Here is a 10,315-nt window from a genome sequence, read left to right on the forward strand (position 1 = left end):
CCGGATCCGCGAGCTCCCAGCCCAGGGTGGTGGGTGGCGGGGCTGCCGGGAGCCCACGGGGGAGGGCGGCACTCTGCTCCCCGTTGAAGATGCAGAGGTCAGAGCCTCCCTGCGATTAGGTGAAGAGACAGAGAGGTGACCCCCCCCTCCCCCCACCAACCCACTCAGCTGCCCTCTCCCCACCCCATACGTAAGGAAGGCTCCAGCACAGAGCTGATAGTTCCAGACGCTTCCATTCAGGACTGCTCCCCGTGCTTCAGATGACCTCATAGGCAGGAATCCTGTTTGTGGCTCACAGCCTCGGCCTCCCTCCCGCAGCAGGAGGGCGGGCCCCGGCTTCCTGCCCAGCTAGGTGCTCTGCCTTCCTGGAGTGTTGTTCCCAGTGGTCCTCCGGGGGTGCCGGCAGGAGGAGGAGGAAGCCAGGGTGCCAGTTAACTGCCCAAGGTCACAGGGCTGCTGCTGCCGCCGGCCCCCCAAAATAGGTGCTCTCGTCACCCTGATTGCCGTCCAGGCCTTCAAGCCATGAGGCCCCGCCCTCTGTACCTGCGGCCTCCAGGCCCAGGTCTGAAGGTGCTGGGTATACTCGTACAGGCTTTAAAACACTGCCTGAACCCTGCCGATGACTGCCATCCACTTGTCAAAAAGCCAGGGGGAGGGGCGCCTGGGTGGCTCAGTCGGTTGGGCAACCAACTCTGGATTTCATATCAGGTCACGATTTTGCAGTTCGTGGGATCGAGCCCTGCGTTGGGCTCCAAGCTGACAGCCCAGAGCCCGCTTGGGATTTTCTCTTTCCTTCTCCCGCTGTCCCTCCCCTGCTGTGCGAGCTCTCTCTCTCTCAGTCTCTCTCCCTCTCTCAAAATAAGTCAACTAAAAAAAAAAAAAAAAAAGCCAGGAGGAAAGCCTGCTAGAATGGGAGGGGGCCCTTGAAAACCCTCCTGCCTGATTCTCCTCCACATTAGCTCCATCGGGGGCCATCCCGCCCCTGGGAACAGCTCGTCCCAGATGCCAGCTGCTTGCCAAATGCTTGTTTCTGTCATGTTTGCAAGCTGCACACACCAGCACAAATGCACAGTGAGACTGGTAATCCCTGTGTGGGTCTCCCCCCCCATCATTCAGTACATTCTCATTGCACACCCGCCCCAGAGCGAGGTGCTGGGGCAACTGCGAGCCAGATGGATGGGGTCACTCTGGCCTTTAGGTCAGCAGCACAGGCACAGAACCGGCAGCAGGTGCCAACGGGTGGGTGCTGACATGCGAACGGGGCGTCCAGGGGCTCTAGCAGTCCCTGGGGTGGAGAGTGGCCCGGGAGGCTTCCTGGGAGGACCCCCCCACACGCGGACCCTCCAGCGTCCCTGGGGAGTCCTCCCTTCGGCATCATCTCTCCTTAGGGAGACGGGGGAGACGGGGGTCCCCCGTTGTTGCCCTGATCCCCATCCCGACAGAGAGAAGCCCAACAAACTGGCCTTCCCCCTCCTTGCCCTTCCTTCTCAGCCCCCAGTTTGCCACCAGAAGCACGATGCAGAGACTATGTTCTGCATAGTCTTCTGTCTCTGACAGAAGCTTGAGAAGCTTCTGTCCCACAGCACACTCGACGTGCAGATTCTGATTCTGGGAATAAACATTTAACAGAAATATACCCTTTTCCCAAAGTGAGCAAAATTCAGCCAACCCGACATAACTCAGCATCTTAGTCTCTGTCGCATTTGGCATGAATGTCTGCTTATCACAGAGGGTCCTCAGTCAGGGCGTGGGGATCATAAGTCCCGCTGTTCTGAGTCAGGAGGGTGATGTGAAGTCACGGTGGGGATAGGAGAACTCGTTGGCCAGAGCCTTCACCTGCCAGGGCTGGCAAGCGGTGCAGTGGGGTTTCTCCACCCTCACGGACCCCGTAAGAGGGGCTCATCGTGGCGAGAGGGGCCAGGGACTGCCCCGATAGATGTCATCATCGGGCGGGCGCGTCCAGGGTCCCAGCTCACTTCTTTGCAAGGCGAAAGCCCAGGCTCTGTTGCCTACACAGATCATGCACTTTCCTACACAGGCCTGGTGCGTGAATGTTAATGGAGAGGGGCGGGTAAGTCGAGGCTGGTGGAGGCGGGATCTAGCCTTTCTTGGGAGGGCCCTGCTTTCTTGTGAGCCTCTCCCTGTCCTGGCCCCCTCCTCCCGGGTGGGTCATTCACACCCTGTTCCCGATCTCAACCGGGGTCAGTCATAACCTGCCCCCAGATGCTGTGCGTAAAAATGTTTCCGGAAGTCAGCTTTCTCCCTCACCACCCTGGTGTCTCACTCATGTTTCCCTTGGGGTCATTGCGCCGTTCCATCTGGTAGCCTTTTATAAGATGTCAGCTGTTCCCGAAAACAGTTTAACAAGGCAGCACGCCTGCGCTCTGTGGCCTCGGGCAGGGTTTGGTGGGCTGGGGGAGCGCAGGGTGGGGGCCGGGCCGCTTCCCTGGCTGCTGCGGGATTCGCCACGCCGCCGCTCAGCGGCCAGTGGCCGTGCGTGGCATTGCTGCTGCTGGACCCTGAAGATGTCCCTCTGTTTCCAGCTATGATGAAGAGCTGGCGCAGGGCGACGGGGCTGACCGGGAGCTGAGAAGTCGCCAGGGCCAGTCGCTGGGGCCCAGAGGGGGCCGATCGAGAGACTCGGGGAGAACCGTCCTCACAACCTGGAAGTGACCACCAGGAGGCGCAGAAGACCGCAGCCCGACCCTCCCAAATGCTCCCCGCACCCGGGCCTATTTTGAAATTTCCTTTTTTCTAGAGCTTTTTTCCTTTCGTAAGCCCTGTAAATAAATAAAGGCACTTCTTTGAAAGGTTAAGGAGTGTCTCGCGAGGGAGAGGGGCCCTGCTTCTCCGTCACTCTCGGACGGTACTTCGGACCCCAGACGGGGGGATTTTTCCCACCCCAAGTGATTCTGCGCGTCTCCGGCTGGTGCTGGGTGTCCCACGATTTAACTCAATTCTGACACCATCTGCCTGGAGATGGCGTCGGATCCCACGGGTGAAGGGCCCACGTCCCGCGAGACGGCCCCTCCCGCGCCCCCACTGATGCGCTTTTGAAGTGACGGTGGGGCTCCGGGGCCCACGGCCAAGAAAGAATTCTTGAGACGTCTTTGGTGCGAAAAGGTGATTCTATTAAAGCACGTGGACAGGACCCTGGGCAGAAAGCTGCACTGGGGTCGTGAGGCGTGACTGGTTCTATACCACAGAGTTAGGGGAGGTGTGGGAAGGCCAAAGGGAGGCCTCCAAAAGGACTTTCAGGGGCGCCTGGGTGGCTCATTCGGTTAAGCGTCTGACCTCAGCTCAGGTCATGATCTCACGGTTCTTGAGCCCGAGCCCCGTGTCAGGCTCTGTGCCGACAGCTCAGAGCCTGGAACCTGCTTCCGATTCTGGGTCTCCCTCTCTCCCTGCCCCTCCCCTGCCCCCTCTCTCTCAAAAATGAATAAACATTTAAAACTTTTAAAAAACAAAAGGACTCTCATTGCTAAGGAGGATTCCTAGGATACCTGAGCCTTTGCTATTGTCAAGCTAAGATTGTTTTTTTTCCCTCCAGCAAGCAAAGCATTAACCTTAAGACCCTAGGGACTTCCTGGAGGAATGTTCTCCTCTGTATTTGCCTCAGGTATCTGTCAGTGCGCTGCAGGTTACAAGGACACGTAATTTTATCTACATTTTCTTCTTGCCTTAGTTCCCCACATCACTCTGGAGGGGAGGGTGACGTTAGGGCTCCAGGAAACGGAGGCTCGGAGGCTCATATGTTTCTGGAGCTTGCCTTGTTTTTCTCGTAAATCGTTAAAACAGTTGCAGACTGACGGAGCCTCCTGTCCTGCAGGACCGCGATCTCTATCAGGTAACCATTTGTGCTTTCCTTTTTTAGCTTTAGGGCGGCCGCGAGTGCCCGGGGAATGTCACACACAACTTCTGACCTACCTGCTGTAAGTTGGAGGTTCCCACCACCTCTCAGACCCCTCCGAGGGCTTGATTAATTTCCCGGAGTGGCTCACGGAACTCAGGAAAACAGTTTCGCTGCTACGTTACCGATTCATCACGGGGGCTGCCACCAGGTCAGCCCCCTAAAGCGAGGCATAAGGCAAGGTGTGCGGGGAAGGGGTGGGGGCGGCCGTGCCCTCCCCGGGTGCACCGGCCTCCCCGCCTCAGCGTGTTCACCAGCCCGGGAGCTCCCCGAATTCTGTAGTTCGTATCCCATAGTTCAGGGTGTATGAAGGTTTCCTCACGTGGTACCGACTGATTAAATTGTGGACCACTGATGGGTGAATTGATTCCACCCTTTAGCCCCACCTCCTCCCCAGAGAGAGTGGGCGGGGCTGAAAGTGCCAACCCTGGGATCGCTGAGTGGTTCCTCCCTCAACCAGCCCCCTCCAGGCCACCCAGGAGCCCCAGCCACCGCTCAGCCTTTAGCACAAACTGGTTCGTTCGAATCCGAAAAACGCCCATTTCAACCTTTGCTATCTGGAGCTATTTCAGGAACTGGGAACAACACGAAACGTGATAACAAAATGATGTCCCTGTAGCTCCTGGAAAGCAAATTAACAAGGGTATTTTTAGGAACCGCGTGACAACCAAATATATGTTGCCTATAAACCCCAGCGCCCCATTCTATTTCATTAGAGCTGGAAGAATGGATTCACAAGTGGAGGAGACCAGCCCCTTCCGCAGAGCGTACCAGCCTCGGCGTGTGATTTGGTTTTTTACGAGGTGTTCACGTTTTGAAAATATCGCACTAACTTAAAAAACAAAACCTGACTCTCTCCCCTGCCGCTGTGCCGAAGCGAGGCACTGAACCTGACAGCCGTCTTGGCTTCCTTCCCTTGCACTTGACTCTGAGGGAAACCTGCCCCTGGAAATACTTGTCCGTAATTTATCTTTACGAAAGCCTTTGTCTGTCGGTGCTGTCGGAAGAGACCCGTTTCTGTCACTTGGGTTTTGTAGGTGAGTCTGTCAGATGGGCCCAGACGGTTCCCGCCTCGCGGCTTACGTGACGTCTGCATCTGGGTTTGCCACAGGCCTGGGGGGTGGGGGGGTAAGCACTGTCCATGGCCATCAGCCAGGACAAGCTCTAGGTGTGGTGTGTGGACACGATGCCACCCTGGACGCTAAGTGACCCAGAGGAAGACACGGGAACACCTGAGTCAGTTGGGCAGAGTGACTGACGCATGTTCTAACTTTGAGACGCGGGTTACTTTTTTCTTAATTTGTTTTAAGTTTATTTCTTTTTGAGAGCAGGGGAGGGGCAGAGAGAGAGGGAGACACAGAATCCGAAACCGGCTCCAGGCTCTGAGCGGTCAGCACAGAGCCCGATGCGGGGCTCGAACTCACGAACCGTGAGATCATGACCTGAGCCAAAGTCAGACGCTTAACCGACTGAGCCACCCAGGCGTCCCTGTGGGTTACTTTTAGTAAGAGCCTTTCACTTGACCTTCCTGCCCGACACCTGTTTGCTGATGCTTCGGTCTCCGTCTTAAATCTATCTTTAGAACTCCCCCCCCTGCCTTTTGGTTCCGGTGTTAGTCACAGGATCTGTTTTCATGCTATCGTCCCGAGGACATAAGAGATCGGGATCTTTCCCGTACCCAGGTGTGAACGCACGTCAGGCTTGGATGTCGTGTCGCATGTGTATGTGCGCTCCCGTGTGTTAGGGAAAAGGGCCTTTTACGCGGTAGGACGGGAAGGGAGAGAGGTGCAGTGTGAATATCAAACCAGCATCCGGATGAATTGCACGGGGTGGGGGAGGGGGTTGTCTGCGGTCACCCCCGAGACAGGTCACTTTAAGCCCGAGAAGCTTCCCCCTTAATGACGGGACTTGCATGTGCGTCCTGTGCAGCCCTCGATTTCACGTCCAGTGTTGACGGCGGGTGCGGCTTTGAGTTTGAGTTTGAGTCAGACCTGGGCTTGAGGCCTGGCTCTGCCATTTATTAGTTTGTCCCAAGGCAGTCAGTCGGTGGATCTTGGGACCTCCGCTTCCTAGCGTGCAGAAAGGGGATTAAGTATATTTGCTTCAGGAATAAGCAGGGCCCTGGTCCCCGGGTCCTGGCTCTGACTGCGGCCGCTCACCCCGGGGTGGGGGCGGCCTCCGGGCCTGGCTCCAGGCTCCTGCACGCAGCCTTTCCCCCCACGAGTTCCTACAACCCGGCTAATCACTTACTGGTGGTTCTGCTCTCAGTGTATCCGGGACAAGGGCGGAGTCAGTCCCTGGTGGGGAGCGGTGACCTCAGCCTGAGCACGGAGGGCAGCCCCGTCACATCAGGAGTGAGGTGCTTAGTTTGCCGACGACCGGGTTGCTAGGTGAGAGCGAGTGTCTGCTAAATAGATTTGTCACATGTTGACTGTTCCATTAGTGACATCAGATGTTTCCTCTGAGCTTCTGGAACACAGGAGGGTGGGAAGTGCGCGATGGCCGAAGCAGGCCGGGAGAACAGCGGCTGTAAACGCGGCTCATGGCCGGGCCCGGGGCTCCAGCAGTGGTCCTCGCGTGGATTCGTCCAGACGGCACTTGGCGCTTTCTTGTCAGCTTCCATTATTTCCCTTTGGATGGGCACTGCGGGGCGGGGGGAGGGGGGGGCAGGTTCCCTAAGTCTGAGGGTCATTTTCACCATGATTCTTTTTTGTTTAAAGTTTATTTGGAGAGAGAGAGAAAGAGAGAGAGAATACGTGCACCTGAGAGAGAGAGAGAGGGGGGACGGGGGGGGGGAGGGGCAGAGAGAGAGGGGGGGAGAGAGAGAGAATCCCAAGCAGGCCCCGCACTGTCCGCTTGGAGCCACCAACTGTGACATCATGGCCCGAGCAGAAATCAAGATTCAGACGCTTAACTGACTGAGCCACCCAGGCGCCCCCGCAATGATTCTTGGTTTGATTTGTTTGGTTTTTCCCAGACTACATTCATCATTTGCCTACTTGGCAAACTGGGTGCTGAAGCTGGGAACGAAGATGTCTTCCTGAAAGTCTCCCCTCCCCCCCCCCAGCCCCTAAGCCTGGTGGCAGCCTCCTCACTTAGCCTCCCCTCCCCCCCACCCCCCCAACTCCCCCATCCCCTCCCCCCCCCACCCCCCCACCCCCCCGCCTACCACCTGGACCCCTGCCAGAGCCCCCACCGGTCTCAGCCTGCAGCCCCCTCCCAGACAGTCAGGCTCCACCCTCCAGCCAGCAGGATTTTTCCGGAATTACGGCCATTTCTCCCCAGCGTGTGGTGGTTCTACAAGCCTCTTGTCCTTGGGGGGATTCAGGAAGCCCTCCGTGCACGCTCTGTCCACCAGCCCCAAACCTACATGACTCTTCTCTGCCTGGGCCATCTGTCCTCCCTCTGGGTCCTGTTTCCAGCTCTGCCTCCTCTCCCGGCCAGCCCAGGGGGCCTTCCTCCGGGCCACCTGGCCCTCGGTCTCCCCAGCATCAGGCTGTCACCCTCCCGCAGGCCAGGGAGGCAGAGGAGGGTCTGCTGCAGGCACCCTGGCCAGCTTGTCTTCAGGCCCAGCACCTGGTTCTGCTCAGTGACCAGGCACCCACGAGGTGTCCACTGTGTCATCGAACAGGTGCTGCCCTCAGGGCATTTCAGGACCCTTCGTGAGGTAACAGGGCCATCGTCCAATTTTGTTGCCTGTTTCTCATTTGGGAGGGTGATGTGTTTTTTTTAATATGTTTTTAATGTTTATTTTTTTTTTGAAAGCGAGAGAGAGAGAGACAGAGCGTGAGCAGGGCAGGGGCAGAGAGAGAGAGGGAGACACAGAATCTGAAACAGGCTCCAGGCTCTGACCTGTCAGCACAGAGCCCGACGCGGGGGCTGAACCCATGAACCACGAGACCGTGACCTGAGCGGAAGTTGGACGCTTGGCCGAATGAGCCACCCAGGCGCCCTAGACAATGTATTTTTCCATTCTTCTCACATATCTTCTGTTTTATCCCAGCCTGAACTATATTGTATCTTCTGTGCTTTTAAGTTGCAAATAGAATTTCCATACGTTGGCGCCTGGAAGTGTTCAGAGCGGTCCGTCTCACGCTCACTCCCGCCGTGGCCGGTGCCCCATATAGAAACAGAGCCTGGGGGACTGCGGTGTCCCCTGTAGGGAGCCACAGGCTTCGCCTGACTGCCACTTGTCCAAAAAAATTTTTTTTTTCATTTTCAAGTTTAACCCCCTTGATTTTCCTTCCATAAAAACGCTGCCTGGAAGCTCCAGCTGGACCCCAAGGTTCTCTTTCCGGGTCCTTGGGTGGATCTTCAGAGACTGAGTTCCTGAGCACAGCCTCCTTCCAGGGCTCAGGCGAGGATGCTATAGCTTGGACGGGACTTCGAAGGTGGCCGGACAGAGGGCCCAGGTGGCCGTGTAGGCCCTGGCCCAAGTGTAGCAGGCCTCACTGACCACCGCTGGTGGCAGCTTCCTGGGCGGGGGTGGGACCAGGCATGCTCCACAGAACTGCGGTGGCAGGGGCCAGTGGGGCCTCGCTGGCCTCGTCCCTCGTGACCATTCCCCCATCCCCCACTGCCCCCAGCCTCTCCCCCCCACCCCCCCACCCCGAGCTGCTTTACCTAGAGCACCCCTAAGGGGTCAGGTGCTGGAACCCGGGGGCCTCCTGGGGAGAGGGGACCGTGAGGGCTCTCTCCTGCTGGGGGTCTCACCACTCACACAGTGGCCTGATTCCCATTCTGGCTGGAACAGCAAGGTGGACTGGCACAGGGTTCCAACTGTGTCCCCGTCCACCTGCCCACGGAGCAGCGTGCTGTGGCCGCCTTCCGTCCCAGGCCTTAGGCCCTGCTGGCCCGCGGTGGTTCAGAAAACACATCTTAAAATGGGGCTCTCCAGCTCTTCCAGCTGGAGAGACCAGAGGACTTCTGTCCTCTGACATTGTCCCCGAGGAACAGAAAGTAGCCCTGACGGCCAGGAAGAGTAGGCCTGGTCCTCACAGCTCGGGGGCCTCCCGTGGAATATAAACACTTACACGGAATATCAGCATTCAACAAGGCCGCTAACGTATCATCAAGACGAAGACAAGACCCCTGGGTCATCACTGAACACAGACGACCGCATGAACATTGTTCAGGCCACAGAAGGACCAAACCTCCCCCGCCCGGCTGCAGGAGTGCCGGCTGCTTCACCAGCCCCGGCTCCGGGCAGGACCAGGCTCCCTTCCCTGTGGGTGAGGGTCACCCAGAACCCCCCTTCCTGCCAGCGGCCGGTCCGGAGCAGACCCCCGCCTCTTCAGGCCCCCCACACCCCGCAGGCCCTTTGGGTGCCTGGTCACTGGGCAGAACCAGGTGCTGGGGTCCTCTAGGCCCCAGGCGATCGCCCCTCCAGCCTTGGTGGGGAGAACGCAAGAACACAGAGAACGTGTAATGGGTTCCTGTGGCGGACTTCGTTACTTTTCACAAGGCCAAGTGTTAAGAAAGATGGACTTCTTCCCCGAGGTCGGCAGGGGCCCCGTTTAATCTTGGAGGACAGGGAAACACATTCTTCTCTTCAGCAGGTGCTGTGAGTGGCGAGCAGAGAATCAGCCAGGGGATACCTGGCCGGGGCTTCTCTGCACACGAGCCCCACGCCTCCCTCCCCTACGGTTACATTACGCAGCTTGCAAACTGCTTCTCTCACCAAGCCTGAGGGGCCTGCTAAGAATCATCATCATCATCAAATGCCAGCACCTCATCTGGGAACCAGGGCACGTGGCTGGTCCTTCATTGTGGGTGGGGCTTCCCAAGGTCACACAGCCGTTGAAGGGCACGGACCTGGCAAATGTAACTTCCCACGGGCTCTTTCCAGCACAGGGCGCTGTCTGCTAGGGAAGCCCTTTTCACGTGGAAACAGCAGGTCACTGTCGCCACGGGACAGTCCAGGAACGGACGCTGAAGATGATAATCCAGAGATCCTGGCTGTCACTCTCCGTGGGTGAGGTGTGGGAGGCACACGAGGGAGCCTGCAGGGGGTAACGGAACAAGGACAGAATCGGGGCAGAAGAACCAGCTCTCTCCCGGCCCCCCTGCTTTCTTGCTGTGCGCCTGTGGGGAAGTTACTTAGCTTCTCTGAGCTTTGTTTCCTTGGCTGCAAGGTGGAGATAATAGCCTGTGCCCGCCCACCTCAGAGAGTCATGGAGAGAAAAGGAAGATAATGGCTGTAAAAGTGCCAAATCACTATCAGCTTTTTGCTACAACTGTTTTGCTACACATTTTTGCTACCACTTTGAAGTATCCGCGCCTGCCCCTCAAGGAGTTCACGAGCTGTTTCTTGTAAAGACCAGGCCTATGCAGCAATGAAAGAGACAGCAGAGGCTCAGTGCTAGAGAAGCAGCATGGCAACCTGGGGCGGCTTCCTGGAGGAGG

The 10,315-nt window shown here is 57.6% G+C and overlaps 1 protein-coding gene across 11 annotated transcripts in view; it reads left to right on the forward strand.

Annotated features, from left to right (window-relative positions):
• Positions 1–2,816, forward strand: part of TTLL1 (TTL family tubulin polyglutamylase complex subunit L1) — a 30,328-nt gene extending 27,512 nt beyond the window's left edge. For 10 of the 11 annotated variants that reach the window (XM_086712099.1, XM_086712095.1, XM_086712103.1 and 7 more), the window contains one exon: positions 2,544–2,816. In XM_086712099.1, the coding sequence (XP_086568225.1) occupies positions 2,544–2,673 (130 nt within the window). In that variant the 3' untranslated portion in view covers positions 2,674–2,816. Of the gene's footprint in view, positions 1–2,017; positions 2,072–2,543 lie in introns of all 11 variants that reach the window. The other variant, XM_086712093.1, reaches the window with a different exon arrangement.
• The last annotated feature ends 7,499 nt before the right edge of the window (positions 2,817–10,315 follow it).

The sequence above is a fragment of the Puma concolor genome, chromosome B4 (assembly GCF_028749965.1).
Source record: "Puma concolor isolate L17-30 chromosome B4, mPumCon1.1.hap2, whole genome shotgun sequence".
Lineage (NCBI taxonomy): Eukaryota > Metazoa > Chordata > Mammalia > Carnivora > Felidae > Puma > Puma concolor.